The sequence below is a fragment of the Erpetoichthys calabaricus genome, chromosome 4, assembly GCF_900747795.2.
Source record: "Erpetoichthys calabaricus chromosome 4, fErpCal1.3, whole genome shotgun sequence".
Lineage (NCBI taxonomy): Eukaryota > Metazoa > Chordata > Cladistia > Polypteriformes > Polypteridae > Erpetoichthys > Erpetoichthys calabaricus.
The window spans coordinates 250,255,605-250,276,048 of NC_041397.2; the positions used below are offsets into that span (position 1 = coordinate 250,255,605).

Sequence of the window (20,444 nt, forward strand, 5' to 3'; positions counted from 1 at the left end):
AAGGTATCATCTATATGAGTACCCCAATCAGTAAAATCACTCTCTCCTATACCTGAAAGTCTGCCTATATAACTTCGGCTTTTCTCTCAATTAATCCACTGCCTTCATGAGCTATTCTCTCCTTTGCTTTTAAGAGTTAAATTTCCAACTAACCTCTGATTTTCTGTGTGCCTTTTCAAACTTTAATTTTTAACAAATTTATTTATTTAATAGTTAACAGAACTTGATTTGGACATGTGCAGAGGAGAGATGCTGAATATATTAGGAGAAGGATGCTAAGGATAGAGCTGCCAGGAAGGAGAAAAAGAGGAAGGCCTAAGAGATGGTTTATGGATGTGGTGAGAGAGGACATGCAGGTGGTGGGTGTAACAGAACAAGATGTAGAGGACAGGAAGATATGAAAAAAGATGATCTGCTGTGACAACCCCTAACAGGATCAGCTGAAAGAAGAAGAAGAATAGTTATAAGAACACATTAATGAAATTGTTTCAAGATGGATTAATATATAGCCTTTAATTCAGAAAGCTGAGACTAAACATAAAAATATAGTAGCACACCACTCACAGAACTACAGAATCCCAGTAAATGATGCCGGGGCTTGTCTGTACCATTATTTGCAAGACAAGAACCTGCCATGGATGGGGAGCCAGTCCATTGCAGGACACTGTCTTCCACAAACCCACATAGGGCCAAATTGTATTCAACAGTCCAGTTTTTACCAACTGAGGCAAATTTCTAAACTAAAATCCTTTCTTTCACAGAAGGACTTGGAAACAGTCATTAATGCCTTTATTACATCTCGGCTAGATTATTGTACAGTGGAACCTCGGTTTGCGAGCATAATTCGTTCCGGAAACGTGCTCGTAGTCCAAAGCACTCGTATATCAAAGTGAATTTCCCCATAAGAAATATTGGAAACTCAGATGATTTGTTCCACAACCCAAAATTATTCATATAAAAATGATTAATACAAAATATAAAGTAAAAATACATAAAACAAATTAACCTGCACTTTACCTTTGAAAAGAATCATGGCTGGTGTGAGTGAGTTTCTAAACTCTTGTGGGATTCCACCCAATGGAACGACACGCGGAAGAGCGTCCCAAAGCAATCGCAGTCTCCCAGCGCTGTAGCAGTTAGCTGTAAAAGTGAATCTGAAAAGATCGCGGACATGCTATAAGCGCCTGCCGTCGATGGGTGATATAAGGAACAAGGAGCATTATAAATGCGCAGGGCACTGCCTGACTGCTGTGTCTGTTTCAAGCTGAATAAAGCTGGTGTTGACTCAGCTTTGTGTCTTAGTGTGCAAGACAGGGACTCGCACATCACAGCACACGAGCGCGCGCGAGCACACACACACACACACACACACACACACACGAGCGCACGCAAGCACGCACACACACACACACACACACGTGCACACACAGTCACAATGCTAATGCTGTTGTAAACAGTACACGCTTGTATGGATGTTTACTATGAGTGAGGCACGCTGACAGAGAATAGGAGACGATTGCCCACAATCCCGCAGCGAGAGAGAGAAGAGCCATCAACTCAGTTGTGATCACATGATGCTCAGCAGACAAAGAGTATACATACTACTCATACTGCAAGACCTCGCTCGTTTATCAAGTCAAAATGTATTAAAAATTTTTGCTCGTCTTGCAAAACACTCGTAAACCAAGTTACTCGCAAACCGAGGTTCCACTGTAATTCCTTAAATGTGGGACTGCCAAAATCTGCTCTGTCACACCTTCAGCGGGTTCAAAACGATGCAGCTAGATTTTTAATTGGGTCTAGAAAAAAGGATCATATCTGCCTCATATTAGCCTCTCTCCACTGGCTACCAGTGAGGTGTCACATTGATTTTAAAATCTTGTTTGTTTTAACAGCCTTGCATGGTCTAGCTCCTAAATACATCTGTGACCACCTTCACTCCTATGTGGCACCAAGAGCATTGAGGTCATCTGGACAACTACTCCTTGTAGTTCCAAGATATCGGCTGAAGTCTAGGGGAGACTGAGCTTTCTCAGTTATTGCTCCTAGGCTTTGGAATGACTTGCCTTTCCACATCAGGTCTTCATCCTCTATCAAGGTTTTTAAAAGTTGGTTTAAGACCTACTTGTTTTCTTCTGCCTTTCACTGTGTATAATGGGATTGTGGTGGATGTTATAATTGGTTGCAAACATTAATTTGCTTCTGCATGATAGTTTGCATTGTGTTTATTTTAATACTTCTTTGTACAACGCCTTGGCGCAATCTCTGTTGTTTTAAATGTGCTTTTATAAATAAATAATCTAATCTAATCTAACAGTTAACCCACCACACACATCATTGGGGATGTATGGAAAAAACAAAGTACTCTGAGGAAAAGCTACATAGGCACAGGGAAGGTTGAAAAATGCATTACTGGGTGAGGAACCTGAGAGCAAGAAGCTAGACTTGCAGAACATGGTAAAAATGCTAACCACTACACCACCATGCTGCACACATAATAAATGCTTAAATACAGTGTAATTTATTTGATACTGGATTGACTAGTCACTTACACGAAAAAAGCAAGATAACTGTAGATGCACAGAGACAAGTTTTAATACTCTACATCAGATTTTAGGTAATTCCTTGTTTCTGCTCCAGATAAAGTAAAACTTTTTAAGTTTAATATAGTAATACATCTTGTTAAAAAATAGCAGTTTAAATCATTAATACATTCATTCATATTGATTTATCATTTACAGCACATGCTATAAGTGGTCCAGGAAATATACTGTAAATAAATTCAAATGTTACCTACAAATGGGAAATGGCAAAATTCTAGCATTTGGGAGGTGGGTTAAAATGTTTTGCCTAGATTTTTAAATTTGGATTATAAACAGTTATGAACATAAATTATTAAGCTTGAGTGAAGATAATTTAATTGTGGGGACATCTTCACATTACAGATAATGGAGGACACAGCATGAGTATGAGAACTAGACCTGCTAAACATGTCACCACAGCTGTCACACTGCTATAGAACTACTGCAACCGATATTTGTGTCTTCTTCAGTGTTCAGCATTTCTTTGGCTTTTGCCTTCTTGTCTTTGAACTCAGGAACAGTGATAGCCACCAGAAGCACTGTTTAAAATCTCAGAAGCTGAGGAAAAAGGAAGTTCAAAGAAACAATTAGGAGGTGTTCAAAATTGAGTGGACCAACAATAAAGAAACAAAAAGGACAAGAGAAAAAAACAACATAAAGTTTGTTAACTGTTCAGAATCAAATGGTAGCTGTGTGTTAGAAGCTTGCCTGCCAATTCCGACCAGGATGTGCCTGTTTCTGCAACGATAGGCTCCCTTGAGATTCACTTGAAACACAATGAAAAATGGTTAGGTTTTGTTGTCTTTTTGACATGTGGTTTCACTAAATTCTTTTAAAGAGCTCACACAGTTTCAGATTTTTGCAAGAAGGAAATAACTAAAAAAATTTCACAATGTTTGACATATCTCCATTTGAATTCAGCTTATTTCAATGAAGTTTTTCAAGACCAATTGCAAATTAAGTTTTCCTGTGTATAAAACTACTTCAACAGTTCAATATTTAACTTAAAACAGTTCTGAGCAGTATATAAAAAATAAACGTAGATTACAATACAATGTCATACAAACTGAAGCTACAGGTGCAAACCAAGATGTGCCTAACACACATATACACAAATAGACCTACTGTATTTAAAGTTGACAATCAGCTTTACAGAGTACCAACATAATTGTACTCTTCTCATATCCTTGGACCTTGATTGTATCATTGTTGCAGGTTTATCTTATTTTCACACACACCTACATATAGTACATAAAAAACCCAGTAGAAGGAAGTGTAGACTGCTCCTTTATACCAACAGCAATACGCCTGCACAATGCCTCATTGTGACCGTGACAGCCAAGTCAGACATTTTCTTTCTTTTTTGCATTTTAGTCATTCTGGTGTGTTTTCAGACCATAGTGTGTTTGAATATCTATCTATCTATCTATCTATCTATCTATCTATCTATCTATCTATCTATCTATCTATCTATCTATCTATCTATCTATCTATCTATCTATCTATCTATCTATCTATCTATCTATCCATTTTCCAACCCGCTGAATCCGAACACAGGGTCACGGGGGGTCTGCCGGAGCCAATCCCAGCCAACACAGGGCACAAGGCAGGGAACCAATCCTGGGCAGGGTGCCAACCCACCGCAGGATCTATCTATCTATCTATTGAAAAATGAAGTCTATATTAAACAGAGCTTCTTAACAAAAGATATGCTTTTTAAAATAACATACCTTTTTATTTAGTTTCTTAATGATTTTTTCCAGGAGGACTGGACCTGGTCATTAGAAATATGTATTTGCTTATTAATTTGACAACTTTAAGTTATTCACAATTTACTCTAGGGGTTTAGTCACATTTAAACCAACTTTCTCAGAATTTAGCATGTAGCTTTATTGACTAAAAAAGAAATAATTTTTTTGTAGATTTGTAAAGGAAGTGGTTAAGGGTGATCTGATGTCTGATGTGTTTTATATGTGAACTCTCCAGGACTAAAATTAGAGATTCCTGCACTGAAGCAAAATTATTTGTTGGTATGTTTTTGGATTTGAGACAAGTTGGTGGCACTGAGGAGAATATGCAGAATCTGCACAAAATGTATTCAAGTCTAAAGTGGTTCTCATGGTCAGGGTCCATAACAGCACCATTCCTCCAAGTTGGCTATACATAGGTATATGATGTGAAAAAGCTTCTGTTTATAAAGTAACTCCCAAAACAGACACAGCAGTTTTTAGTTAGAAAAGCAATGCTTAATCTTATGGAAGACGTTTGCAAGCAGGAATTAGCAAGAACATTTTACAAACAGATGAGTGATATAAAGAGGATGAAATTTGCTGGTTTATCCCACTGGTATATTTTGCTCCGCAGTATATACTAAACTATGAAAGTGGTATATTTTTAAGAGCATTCTACCAACGATACCACCAGCCTATGATTTTAGAATGCTTTTACACTTCTGGTCCAGCATAACTTCCATAATTGTCTAAATACCCAGAGTTCATTTAAATGAAGACCACTATTTTAGTGCAGCTCAAGGAAATCAGATAATGATCTCAGTGTAAGTAAAGAAGCTCACCTGTGCCTGAGTCATCTTATCTTGCAACATACCATCAATCTCTGACCAAAATACTATGAAAATGGTAACAAGCTTGCATTGACAAAACTACTTTTAGCAGATAAAATATTTTGTAACATCTTGTAACCTACTGAAAATAATAGCTTGTTGTAATTTGCATGTGAGGAGGCACAATCAATTTGATTATAAAAATTTTATCAATTTAACTTAGTGATCTAAAGTATTGTTTTAGGAAGCCATTAATGTGCATAAGACTGATGTTTTGCAATTTACACAACATCATGATTATGGTGGCGCAGTGGGTAGCGCTGCTGCCTCACAGTTAGGAGACCTAGGTTCGCTTCCCGGGTCCTCCCTGTGTAGAGTTTGCATGTTCTCCCCGTGTCTGTGTGGGTTTCCTCCAGGTACTCCGGATTCCTCCCACAGTCCAAAGACATGCAGGTTAGGTGGATTGGCGATTGTAAATTGTTCTTGGTGTGTGTGCGTATGTGTGCTCTGCGGTGGGCTGGCGCCCTGCCCGGGGTTTGTTTCCTGCCTTGCACCCTGTTTTGGCTGGGATTGGCTCCAGCAGACCCCCGTGACCCTGTAGATAGGATATAGTGGGTTGGATAATGAATAGATGGATGATTGTTGTGAGAGACTTGGTTCAAATCCTGTCCATGTACTACAATTTATCAAGTTTTGTAATCAATTGTTCCCAAAGAATCACTTTTGATTCCTGTTTACACCTCTACTTTCAGAAACATGTTACATGCATAAATTTAGTTAAGCTCACTGTCTCGGCTGCAAGTGCAAATGTACAAATCCCGCCAAAATCTACAGTAAGTCTACTAACCTGTTCACTTTCACAATTTTAAAGACACTAGTAAAATTTATTATTATTGAATATTTGAGTGCCGGCAAATTGTTAATTAGCTCCCTTTCTGAGATTTTAATTGCTACATGGACTTAATTGTGTTAGGTATAAAAAAAATGTTTTTTTATTTCAATCTTCAGTAAAAAAGCCATCCTCTGTCTCACTTGCTTACAATGAAGCTTTTTCAGTCTACCTTTAATATTACAGCTGAAAACAAAAATTAGGCCCCTGTGTTCCAAGCTAAGCAGAAGCATGAGTTCAGAGACAAGAACACATACAAACTAATACAAACACTTTCCACACATTTAGACATGTTAATATCTAAAAACCTCAAATAAACATCAGTATTTCACCAGCTGTAAAACTGATGCTTTTCAATATAAATCTATACTTGCCACATATGAGCCTAGCCCTTTCCTTTATTTTCCTTTCCTTCAAAGTTCATTCATTTACCTTATTTCTGGCCGCCCTTCTCTACTTGTCAAGGTGTCTTTTTCAGGATTTCTACAAATTGTTTATCCAAATCTTACTTTCCAGTAAGATTCATGAAGCATAGTGGGGAAAAAGTTCACTCATCAAGGTTGCTATGATAGCACACATTAACTCTCAGTTCTGAGAACATCATTCTGTGGGTCAGCACAATAATAAAATAGTAGTTTGTTTTGTTCCTGTACAGTAAAGTATGTGGGTGCTTCTGTCCTATAGTGCTTGAGAGCACATGAAGGCAGTATACTACATGAATGGTAGAAACTGAGACAGCAAATGATAACATTTATTTTTCCAACATATTTGATGGCAATAGGTTGGAGAAATGGTTACTGTAAAAAAAGTTGCATTTATGCCATACAAAAATATGTAAAATACGAAAAAAATGTATGTGTTAACCAGTCCAATTCATTCAACCATGCATATTGTTTTGTTAGAAAATAAATATTGATTTAAGTCTCCAATGTGTACTGTGCAACATCTTACCTCAGTCATTTAAGTTTTCTGTAAAATAGAATGTTGCAAACATTTTTGATTGTAGCCATAATTTTTTTTTCAGATATGAAAGAAAAATGCTCTGGTTTTACCTGTACTACTTGCACCAGTCTGAATGTTGATATCTCCCATTCTCCCCTGCACGTATAGTTTTTCTGTCTGAATCTTTGAGCGCTATCTCAATGAATCAACCTGGTTCAATGCTGGGAAATGTTCTGTGGAATGGTACTTCTACTTACAGTACTGCTTCAAAGCCAGAGTAGTGGCATCATAACAACAATATTAATCACAATGCAGATAATAATTTTGTACTTGGCTTGTATTAAATAATCATCCATTTTGTATGTTTGATCATATTTAATATACATTTTCAAAGTTTGTGCTAAAAATGAAAAAAATTAAGCATCTAAAAATGCACATTTTCATATTGCACATGGAATTCAAAGCATCTAACTAAACAAATCTTAAAGATAAAATGAAAGTTTTGTTTCTGGGAACAAAGGTTCAGGATCTTAAATAGAAAGAAAATTTCAAGGTGCCTAGAGGGATAAAAACCACGGTTCACTTTAAACTTTATTTGGATGTCAGAATGGACCTGGGTTCGATTCCCGGGTCCTCCCTGCGTGGAGTTTGCATGTTCTCCCCGTGTCTGCGTGGGTTTCCTCCGGGCGCTCCGGTTTCCTCCCACATTCCAAAGACATGCAGGTTAGGTGGATTGGCGATTCTAAATTGGCCCTAGTGTGTGCTTGGTGTGTGGGTGTGTTTGTGTGTGTCCTGCGGTGGGTTGGCACCCTGCCCGGGATTGTTTCCTGCCTTGTGCCCTGTGTTGGCTGGGATTGGCTCCAGCAGGCCCCCGTGACCCTGTGTTCGGATTCAGCGGGTTGGAAAATGGATGGATGGATGGATGTCAGAATGGACCATCTGTGTAGTCACTTTACATCATCAATATTAAGCTTTGGTGATGTTTTACTAGGACTTATTGAACTCCATCCCAAGGTGGTTTACAGGTATGGTAGCTATATTAAATTGTTTACTCATGTAATATCTGTTGGAGCTTGGGGCCGATGGATCTCCTGGACCTAGGGAGTGAGCAGCTTTGTGTTTTTTAAAGTCTAATGCTTAGTGGGTGCATCATTCTCTCTAACAAGTCTAACATGTTTAATTTGCCATGCTTTTCTTGCAGATGGCAACATGTTATTCATTAACAGGTCAAAGCTGGCTTTCTGCATCATGAAGTTTTTCATTTCTGATCTGCTTGCAGTTCTCATGCTTGCTAACTAACCAATAAATAAATTACCATTCTTATGAATGTTAAACATCTGCAATGTTACTTAATCTCTGAACTGAATCCTGCAATGTATATTGTGTTAAATTGCTTATAGGAAATGATTTGAGGGGAAAGGGGTTGGTTTTAAGCTGGATGGGGTGTTCTCATTCATTTTTGGGAGAGAATTCCAAAATAGGATCTGCTGTACCTCAGTAGATGGTGTGTCAAAACATGCATGCTGAAATCTTATTAGGCAGTCTCTGCTCATAAACAAAACCAGTACAGTATGTATCTCTTTAAATAACTGAAAAGTCCTTGGACATAACAGTATGTATAGTTGATTTTTGAAGCTTTGTGCAAAGTGTTTATTATCTTTTTAAAATACATTTTTCATGGAAGAAGAATATAATAGTTTGGATGTCTTTAATATTAAGCTTGCTGAAGGAGAAACTGTTAATGCAGTATGCCAATATACCCAGTCATACAACTATTGTAATTGCATGTAAACCGTCGAAGGTATAAAATATGACTAAATAGCATTAAACATATATTAAAATGAAAGTACATATTTGTGAAAATGTTCATTTTGCAGCATTCTCAGATTATTGTATATTTAGATTGTAAAGTGTTATTAATGTGAGATCAATTGTTTTTTTTTTCCCAGTTTGGAATTTGCATCCTTTCATGGCATAATAATGGAAAATAATCTCTCTCAATGCCAGTGGAGCATACAGTAGGCCCACTTGAAGGTAATTTTGAAAGCTTTATTTTTCAAGTGTGCTAAATATTTATTGCATTGTTTTTTTTTTGTTTATCCACTACAGTAGTTAAGTCATGTAAAATAAATATATGTCCATACCTCACTATTCATGGTTTCAGATTTTGTCTCTTGTATATAAAAATAAAAATAAAAAATTCCCATTCCAGGATGTCATTGAAGTGATGTGGCAGGTGGGTGATTCTGTTTTTAAGAGTGATTTGTTTTTTGCCTTTCTTTTCCTGTGTTGGCTTACAAATGCAAAGAGGCAAAGTCCACAATTATTATCATAAGCAGCAAGGTAGAGAAGGATAGTTTGAGAAATTTAGGAGGGGATTTTCTTTTTTAAACCTAACAGTGGGCAATGAAGCTTTCTTTGACAAGAAGTAAAAGCAGGTTTTTCTAAACTGCTTTGTAAATATTGAACAGGAGAAGACTCACATGCCAGAAAGAATATTCAATGCCAATGTTTTTCCAAAGATGAGTAAAAACCTCTTAGAATGTGCATCCTACATGTTAAATCAAGATCTGGGTAAATGTAACATATATATGCAGTGACATTTTCCTCAGCATCCCTCAAAAACTTAACTTGTCAAAATGTTTAAAACACCCTCAACTTTGTTTTCTTGAGCAATGCTTTTCCAATTATCCATCATATGCTGAAATATCTTGTTTAATAAAATATTGTAATGTCATGAATTTCTTTTAAATAAAAACTCTGAAGTCACAATGCAAAAGGTTCCATGTATATATATTTAATCCAGCAGATCAATTGGAGAACAGCAAGTGAACTGTAGTTCCTCTTTAAGCTGCTCTTACTGGACAAAGACATTCATATGCTTATAAAATCATAGATAAGAATCAGCTAAAGATCAGTTAATCATCCTATAGACCGTGGAAAGTCACAAGGAAAGTTTCAAACTTAATCTAAACATGCTCACATGCTCAAACCCACCATTTTAAAGTGTAGCCGGCAGTGCTCCTTTGTTCTATAAAAGCAATATATATGAATATACATATATATATAAAAAATTTCATAAAATATAAAAAAAATAAATTCCTTTCACAGTAGTATGTTAAACTGTCATTATGCCAGGTGGTGCATGGCTGTCTTCAGCTAAAGGGGCTAGGTCTGTTAGCCCTGCAGTGCTCTTGGTTTACAGTAGGCTGTGTGAGTAAGTACAACTTGACCTTTCTGGTTTATTGATGGGGCTTGAGGTCTAGAGCCCCTTATTCTCTGCATTATTGCATGTTTGCACTTCCAATTCAAGCTTTTCCCAGCCAATGTTATGCAGTGCAAGCCAACCAAGATGTATGAAATGTTTAGTATAGTTTGATTCTTTAAGGAAGCCATGGTCATTTGAAAAAAGCAAGTACATCAATATCAGGAACTGATTAGGCACAAGATATTATGCTGATTGGGCTGAGCGGAAGCTTTAGTGTAATTCACTGTAAAGTGGAAGACAACCTAATTTTGAAATTGTCTACCAAGGAACTATTTCAAGTGCTCTTTCTGCTTCATGGAAAATACAACAGTGGTTTAATTTTTCTGTTTCAATGAAAGTTAGAGTCCTGGTTCAGAGAAAAAAGGTATTTAAGAAACTGACTGGCAGAAAACTGATGTATGACTATATTAAGATACTATACTGTAAATTTTGAACAAACCCAGAGGAAGATGAATATTTTGTATTGACAAGGTAAATAAATGCATATTGTGCAAACAGTAATTAATACATTTGTACTCATTTCATATATAATTACTTCTAGGTAAAATGACATGTATATGGTTGATGGTTGGTCTTACTGCTTTAATGCAAGGACAGAGTGAAGCCAATGCTGGTAAGAACATTTTTAAGGTTTTGTCAAAGTATGCTCTTGCTGGTTATGTTATTAATGAAAAGATTCAATGGGAGTAAAAGTGTTTTTATATACTGTATAATGCATAGGAAACATGTGTATTGTGGAGCTTTGCCTCCTTAGTTCCTAGTATAAGGCTTTTAAAATATTTAGATTTTATATGAAAGATAAGATTTCCCACTTTGGGCAATATGTAGAATGGATTCAAAGACAACATGACACTCCACCAGTCAGTTCAAGTACTGTCTTAATTTAAACCTTAATTAGTTCAATAAAGCTAATTCTAAGGTGTAGTTTTTATAAAGAACAAAAATGTTTCATGGTAAATTATGGGTTGATTCATTAAGTGTTAAATCACATAGTCAAGGGAGATAGTGAAAAAATGAGAAGAGTGTAGAGCTTGTAACATTTGATGAAACCACTCTGGAAGTTCATGACTGACTGCACTTTCTCTAATTTGAACTTTCAATGATGAACTGCACATTTTGAGACCTGAGCTGGAGCCCCATATTCTGTATGTCTTGCAATGTCTTGCCTCTACAGGTTTCAAATACTAAAAAACAAAAAGAAATATCCTCCTAGGAAGCCTACTAAACATGTAAGAGTTCAGTTTTCTCCACATACTAGGGACCTTTTCAAAGACCAAATACCCAATTTCATATACAAAGAACTCGTCACAGAATGAAATGGTTCTTTGTCAAGGATTGGTTCTACGAGAAACCACACAACATAGTAAAGTGCAGTTTTGGAGCCATTATTTTCCAAGTGAGCAACAATTCTTGGTGGTGGTCTCCTTTTACAGGGCGAGAGGAAAGGGGAAAGGCAGTTTATCAGTGGTGGAGCAGAAGTGTCTTCAAATGTCTTTAGGTATGTTCTCTTCCATTTTAGATGTGGAGATGAAGGATAGGTGAGAGATCATTTGCATCATCCTCATTCTTCCTCACATTTGAAGCAGTAAACAAGAATCACAATATACAGTATATCAAAATGTGTGCATTCTTTAAAAATAATGAAGTATATAGAGAGGTACATGCCAAAAACTGAAATAACTAAGAACATTTTAAAACAGAAAGAATACCCTAACCAACCTAATAAATCTGACTACTAGAGACTTTTTACAGTTTTTCTTGTTCATTTGCCCATCTTCCTAGTACCACGTTAAAGTATCCACTCTTCACACCTCCTCTCTATGTCAGGGTATGTATCTCTCATTCTCGTCTCTTCTTTCCTCCAGTGAGCTTACTGACTCTAGACTCAACTATAGCTCTGGACCTAGATAGCTTTGAACCTGTTTCTTGGAATATATCAGTGCCAAGCTCCAAAAAAACGTATGCAGTCCCGGGGGATCCCATTATGACTACAGGCTGAAACACTTGGTTTGCTCATGCTCAGTCCTCATGTCTTTGCATGCCCAAATCCTGTGCAGCCTTTGACAGTTGTATATTTTCCACAGTTTGAGTAATTAATAAGAATTTTGGCATCTCTCCCAAAAAGTGATTTTAACCTGACAAGAATTAGGCCTACAACCACGTTGGGAAAAAAAATCAGTGTTGAAAGAGCATTATATAGTGCTTATTAATAACACTTACTGTAAAGTCAGTCAGTCAGTCATTTTCCAACCCGCTATATCCTAACAAAGGGTCATGGGAGTATGCTGGAGCCAATCCCAGTCAGCACAGAGAGCAAGGCAGGAACAAATCCCCGGGCAGGGCGCCAGCCCACCGCAGAGCACACACACACCCACACACCAAGCACACACTAGGGACAATTTAGGATCGCCAATGCACCTAACTTGCATGTCTTTGGACTGTGGGAGGAAACCGGAGGACCCGGAGGAAACCCACACAGACACGGGGAGAACATGCAAACTCCACGCAGGGAGGACCCGGGAAGCGAACCCGGGCCTCCTTACTGTGAGGCAGCAATGCTACCCCACCGCCCTTTACTGCAAATTGTTACTTTAAATTGTTTGAGCATAACTGGCTGCATGTTTTATGTATTTACTTAGATTATTTTGCAGGTAAATCGGGTTATTTCTATAGATTACTTTTGATCCCTATTTGTTTTTTCTTCCACCATCTTTAGACTATATCTTTGTCAAAACAGAAAAGCACTGACATTTGAAATTTAATCTGAAATTAATATTTTTTAATGCTGTTTTATTGATTTTTTTCTTGCTGGAGGTATAATGAAATTACTCATTAAGCAGTATGTAATTCCAAATCTTGTTGATGTATTCTAATGGCTTTGATTAATTCATTTATTTTACTAAGATGTAGCATTATTCTTTGCCGTTATGTTGTCACCTTAGTTATTGAAGAAGCTGACTTCCACAAGATTAAAGCGGCTGGCATGGTTTGCACATTTTATTGTCATAGTTTATGCCACTTGCATACACATATTTTTCTATTTTAATTAGCACATTAACTTTATATTTTTTATATAATAAATATATTTGGGTGGTCTGAGTGTGTTTACTTGTGACTTGAAAATTCATCATTTGTTTTTATTGTAGTTACAAAAACATATGGGCACAGTAAGAACCACTAGCTTTGAATCGTTACTTTTATAAACAGTTGTTAATAAAATATTACCTTATATAGTGTTTTAGATTTATACTGTGTTATGTTAGACAGATTTTGATGCCATAACCTGTGCCCCACCTTCTGTTTTATCCTACTTAATATTCACTTCATAAATTCTTTATTTAACTGGATTCTAGTCTTTTCCTAGGTGATGTTTAGAGACAAGGGATTGGTCAAGATCACCTTCTGTAGATCACAATAAACGCTATAAGCACAAATTTGGTAGAATTCTGGTTTCATGCGGCCTTAAAAGCTCCTGATTTTTAAATTTGAATCCTAACCTAGCCACTGTCTGCATGTACTTTTCACATTCTTCTCATTTTTGGGTACCTCCTCTCTCGTGTTTGGTTGATTGGCTACTTCATGTCGTATGATATCCTGGTGCCCTGTCCAGGTTTGTTACCACTTTGTGCTCAACACTGCCAGGTTATTCACCAGCTGCAAGTGTTCCTAACCAGAAGAAGCAGCATTAGAAAATGATTAGATGATTGTTTTCATTCAACTATATTTGAATATTATACTTAAAAACATTAGTTAGTACTTCTTAGAATGTTATCCTGTATGTCCGCTCTCATCTTTACTATTTTCATAGGAAGTATATCAAGGCATGATTAAGGATTTCAAAATCAAAGCACTACACCTCAGCTATTTAACAATGATATTGTTTTCTTGGTTTCATGATACTGTGATTTCCAGTATGCATTCAAACAGTTCATTGCTGAATGTGATATGATTGGGATGAGAATCGACACCTTCAAATCCAAGGTCATGGTCCTCTCCTGGAAAAGAGTGGCTTGTTTTCTTCAAGTAAGGGGTAAATAACTCCCCTAGTTGGAAGAGTTCAGATACCTTAGGGTCTAATCAATGAGTATGGATAGGAGTAATTGTTAGATATTATCAATGAATTAGAGTAGTGGTAGAGGTTTTGCAGATATTGGTCGTGGAGAAGCTAAGTCATCAAACAAAGATTTTAATTTACCTATCAGTCTACATGCCAGGTAAATTGCTGAATGGTGACCAAAAAATGAAAGTACTAGTGGTTGTAATGTGCAAGGTTGCTCAGTTCAATTCCTGTTATAGGGTGAGAAGTTAAGCAATATGGAGTAAAACCACTGCTTCTCTGGATTCAGATGAGCAAGTTGAAATGTTGTGTCAATATAAAATACTGTCTTTGCATCTCCTGTAGCAAATATACAAGAACTGAGAGAATAACTAGGAGCAAACCCAGGACACACCAGACGAATCACATGCTGGGAATTATCCAGGAGGTGGTAGAAGAGGTTGCTGGTGATCTGCTAGCCTCGTTGTGTTGCTTTCATGACCCTCATCAGGATAAATTATAATAAAAAGTGATGATCATTTTATATTGTTGCTGAGAAGGTAAATGTCATGTAAAGAGTCAGGAAAACAAAACAAGCCAAATATTTGCTATATAATTTCCAACAGCCATTCCATAGCTAAGCATACACATGCATACACTGACACCATACCCGACACAACTTATAGCAACCAATTAACTTAACTTGCATGTCTTAGGAATGTGGGAAGAAACTGGTGTAGTAGGGGATTTTTTTCATATTATGTCTTGCAGTGATAATGTAAAACTTTTATACCAATACAGTGTAATTCCAAATAGATCAGCCAGATTTCCATATTTGGTTTACCAAAAAAGTATGCAAGTTGATTGCAATTGTACAGCAGGTGGCAATAGAGGCCACATCAATGTTGAAATGCAGCAATAAGGAGCACTTTACCAGATACCGATACAAAAATATAAATTATTTACTTTAAATGTCTGAGCCTAAGATTTTATTTTTTGCAGTATACATCTTTAAAATAGTAAAATAATTAGTACAGTGATTATGTTTTCAATCCTTATTTTCCCCTGTGTGTTTAATTTTAACAGAGAAAGGAGCATTTCTCATTGGTTAATATCTATCTATATTTTTATGATTTATTGAGTACAGGGTTATGTAGAGCCCAGAGTATAAGCAAATAGTAGTATTTTGTTCATGGCTGAAAGGAAAATGGAAAAAGGCAGCTGCCTAAATTAGGGTACATTCATTCTCACATAGACATACACTCATAAAAGTCAACATGTAATAGGAAAGGTGAGTATTTTGGGCAAAACTGCCCAGACAAAACTACGCATACAAGAGGGAGAGACTGTGACTGGGCTAAGAAAAAACTGTAACTTGATTCCTAGTGCAGTAAAGCTGCCACAATAATAAGTGCACTACAGTACTCTTCATTTATAAACATGTGAACATTCATTTTAATTACAGTTGAACATGTTACCTGTGCAATCTGGTTTTCAATTTGTGTTAATTAGAATATAACCACATAGAGTATTATTTTTCCAGTTACCGAGTAAAATGACTCATCATACTGTCGGTTAGTTAATGTTTTTTTTTACGTCAACTTTACATGCTTCCTGAACATGAAAGAAAATAGGTCATAGAAACCTATTAATACTCTGGTGATTTATGACATATAGACTAATATTTATTGAAGGGTGTAACTGGTAATTCTGATTTCAGCACTTTTAGCACTAGAAATCAATACTTGCAAATTCTTTAAATAGTCATGTTTAAGTTAAATAGTGCATGTTAGAATTCCTTCAATGTACAAACATGAATAGTCACAATTTGTTGTAAAAGTAGCATTTTTGCTAAATTCTAGTGGTAAAATGGAAAACAATATAAGTTGAAATTAATCTATTTCACTGTTTTACTGTACAATGGCAAAAGTGTAAAGTATATCTTGAGGATTTACACCATCCTTATTGGGTAAATATGCCACAGGTTTCTTCCAATATTGGTTTCAAAATATATTTGTGTTCTGGGAATCATTATACTGATTTAATTTTGGAGTAATAACACTTTTTCTATATGTTATTGTTGTCTACTATTTCATTTAAATTAAATGAATCATAGATGATGAGTTTTATTTTTGATTAGAATTGCTGCTGGACACAGTGCCAGAGACCAATGTTCTGTTATTAGAGCTGCATGTTCTGCAGTTTTAGTTGTCAGATCCCTTCAATTGGCTGGTGTTCATGTTCAAGGCTGATTTAGACTTTTGCCCAGTAACTCTGTAAATGACAATGTTTTTGGAAAATGTCTGCAGCCTAAATGTTGCACATACATATATGAAAAGCATAGATTTTCTTTGGCTAATTTTCCTTTACTTTAAAATTACTAAGAATCAAGTAAATGCTTATTAATTAAACAGTCACTACAAAATCAGAAAGTTTAAGTGTGGTCACTGTCTGTAGAAGTTTTATGTTTTCTCCCCGCCTGCCAGTGTTTTCCCCCTTGTATTCTGTATATTCCAAAGAGTTGTAGTTTAGATTACCTGGCAACTCTAAACCGGCCCTGTATGAGTAATCTTGTCCTTTAGGATAATAGTGTCTTTTAATGCTCCTGATGTTGCCAGGTTTGCAGTGACTATGTAATGAAAATGCACTGCACTTTAAATTTGTTAAAATGGTAGCAGATTAGTTAGTGTTGGGGTTTTTAATGAGTACACTGAATTTCTTCACATTAACTAGATGTATGTGTTAGTGTTACTTTGAATGGTGAATCTAAATTAATCCTGTATTAGAGATTGTGGGTATGTGTGAGAATGGATTGTTCAGTAGTAACAAATTAGCAATGCCTCAATACTCTGCTTGAGTAGGTTTTGAGAATATTTCAACTTTTCTTGATTATGAAATTTTCAGTCTACTTTCACGTTTAGTACAGTTTCAAATGCAGATGGCTAGTTTTACTCCAATATGCAGTAATTTTCTAGATACATTAATTACTGCAATATTAAACCAGAAAACAAGTATGCAACATGAACATGCAAAATGCTTTACTCAGTCAGTTTTCTGAAAAACAGGTTCCCCCTTCTTTATGGACAACCACTGCAAAAAGGTTAGCATATAAATGCGCACCACTGGTGCTAACACTTGATCATCTAGGTTAGGTTAGGTTAGGTTTCTTTATTTAGTCATGTTTTCACAGGAAAACATGAAATTTGCCTTCTCAGTTGCATCTAATAACAGGTAACAGACAGAATGAAATAAAACAGACAAATAGAAATAAGAAAGGTTAAGGTAAGGCAGTTAGATAAAACATATTTATACCAACAAAAAAAAAAAAAAATAAAAAAAAAAAAAGGATTTCTAAGTATGTGTCACTGTAATCCGTGCAATGGGATGGGGCTGAATGTTTGTGGAAAGGGCTGAAGGATGTTGATGTGCAATCTCTATGTTATATATATGTGCACTGTCATAATTGAGTTACAGGGTTCAATTATGCAGCCATGTACTGTAGGTCTGCTTTTTGTGAGATGAGCTTAATTGCTTTGATCTGAGAAGTGAGAATAAAAGAAAATAAAAAAAGGAGTTGCACTTACCAGCTGTCAGCGTTTCTCTCTCTCAGACATAATACTCTAGTCTGTCCTTGTAACCGCCTGTCAAACATAATGGGTCTGATCTGTGGGCTGCAATGAGGTGTTCTTGTGCATTCATGTGCTGTGGTTCTCCCACCCCATCACATCAGTTGTTCACACGATTTCCTGCATTATTCTGCACATCACAGGTCCAAAACAGATTGTGAAACAGTTGGAAAACCCCAAGGAAAAACCTAAAAAACATTTCTTTAAATGTGAAATTAGAAGTGATAAAATCAAGGTAAACAGTTATATTAAGCGTTTTGTGATGAACGGCATTGTTTTATTAGGGTTTGTTTGTCAATTTTTATGTAGTTTGGTGTTATTTGAACAAAAATTAGAGACATTTTTGGGGCCAGGAAATGCTGAAAATTATTCTCCATTTAAAGTAATTCCAATCAGGTTATGAGAATTGACTTTTTGAAATGGTTTTCAGGAAATAGATAAGCTCTTTCTTAAAGCAGGAGAAACCTGTATGCCTATCCTGTTAGCACCCTGCCTAGAAAATTAGGTTACAATTTTTAAGATATCTGCTCAGGCTGAATGTCACAGCATCAAGTTGCAGTTTTGTGGATCATACTTTAGTGATTGTAATATGATTCAAGTGCTAAAAGAAGGTAGACTGACTTATTTTAGGTTTGTAAGTATAAAACAGGGAGAGATCATACGTTTACTTGTACTTGTGATACTGAAGTACACTTATGTAACAGATACTTGAAAACTACTTATACTTTAGTAGTTTTCTCAAGGGCACATTTTACTTTTAGTTAGGTCATTTACCAGAAAGGTAATTTTTACTTTTACTCAGGTATGGCTGTTGAGTACTTTATACAACACTGAGTGAATGTGCCCTTCGATGAACTGACCCACTGCCTATGAATAGTTCTTGCCTTGCACCCAGTTCTACTCAGATAGGATACTAGTATACCAAACTGTTTAAACTGTTCAGGGATATTTCCAATTACTATTATAAGATTCAATTAATCAGCCAGCCGACATTTGTAATACATTGCATTGGTTTCAAATTATGCACACAATATTAATGTTATAAGTAAATAATTTTCAGTTACAAATGTTATATGCAGAAGCCACTTAAAATATCCTTACACCAACAAGAAAAAAGTCAATTACTTTAAATAGAGCCTAGAAGGTCCTTAATGAAGCACTGGCAGATATAGAAGAATTTTTAAGTTGTTTCCTAATAGACTGAATTTCAATTTCAAACTCTAATGTAAGATGTAATTTTTTCCATTTGAGCACTACTTACGCACAAAGCTAGAACTGTTTTAAAATATGAAAGGGCATTATCACCTGTTTTTCATATGTCACCTTGAAGTTTTATTTTTAAGGTCCCATTCTCAGAGTAGCCTCAAATCATCTAAGCGTATATTTTACAAAAGTACAAATATGCTTTGGAGAACAATCATATTATTTAAATGTTTATGTGTTGTTACATATTCTTTTTGTTGAACAATCTTGTTTTTGATTTATTCTCTACAGCCCATGAGTAAAATGAAACAGTTGATATTTGTATAAAAGAACAATCTTCATACAGTTTTAAAAATATTAAAAATTGTTACTTAATCTGTTACTCAATCTGGTGTGAGAGTGTATGCCTTTTATTGCTGGAGTTATAAAATTTCACTGTAGCCAACCACAGGTTACTAACCACAATTGTTAATGTTCTGTGTTTTGCTCTATTTAACACACTCATGCAGTTCATCAAGCTTTCATCAGGCCTGCAAGTTTTTGCAGGATTTGGAAGTAGGTCATTAGGTAAATGTTTAATGTTAGAAGCTAAATGTTATATTTAATTATCTGGGCTGCTATGCTTACCAATGAATATTAATACTTCAACTTGGAATTATGTCCTGACAGAGAACTGATGGTGTATTTTCTATACACAAAATAAAAGATGCCACAACAAGTTATTTTTTATTAAAAAAGCAGCTGTCAGCTTGCTGTTTATTGTTTGAAGAAGAGGCAGAAATTATTATTGTGCAGATGGGTAAAAACTTGCACAGTCTGAACTGGAATACTGTAACAGGTCTCTCTTGAAATGAAAGGAATGCAAAACCACCGATTTCTCATATTTTGATCAATAGTATTGCAAGTTTTAGATCAACGGGTATGATTACAATTCAATATGAAGGCTACGAATTTTAGTTTGGCTATACATTTAGAGGTAAGGGAGAATTTTTCACGCTTATATAAAGTCAATGAATGGTAACCTACTGCTTACACTTTTCTAACTGATTGGCATACCATCTATTTTATGGTAATCATTTTCATCAAAATCGACAACTAATGCCAGATATTTGCTACAAAAATTAATGTAAAAAAAAAAAAGAGCGGGATATGGAAAGATAACCCCAACAGAACGGTAAATTCTCAGGGTTCACTTTGGACAATAAAAGTCGAAAGAGTTTGGTATATCAGTTTTTGGTAAAGTATTCAGAAAAAGGTTAAAGGATGTACTTTCAGCTATCACATTGGCAAAGACAACTTTGAGGTTCATGTTTTACCCTGTCGTAATGCAGATAGCTG

The 20,444-nt window shown here is 35.8% G+C and overlaps 1 protein-coding gene across 1 annotated transcript in view; it reads left to right on the top strand.

Annotated features, from left to right (window-relative positions):
- Nucleotides 1-20,444, top strand: part of LOC114650764 (interleukin-1 receptor type 1-like) — a 92,116-nt gene that overhangs the window by 40,240 nt on the left and 31,432 nt on the right. The window contains exons 2-3 of the mRNA XM_028800601.2: nt 8,923-9,007; nt 10,783-10,854. Coding sequence (XP_028656434.1) covers nt 8,974-9,007; nt 10,783-10,854 — 106 coding nt within the window. The 5' untranslated portion in view covers nt 8,923-8,973. The remainder of the gene's footprint in view (nt 1-8,922; nt 9,008-10,782; nt 10,855-20,444) is intronic.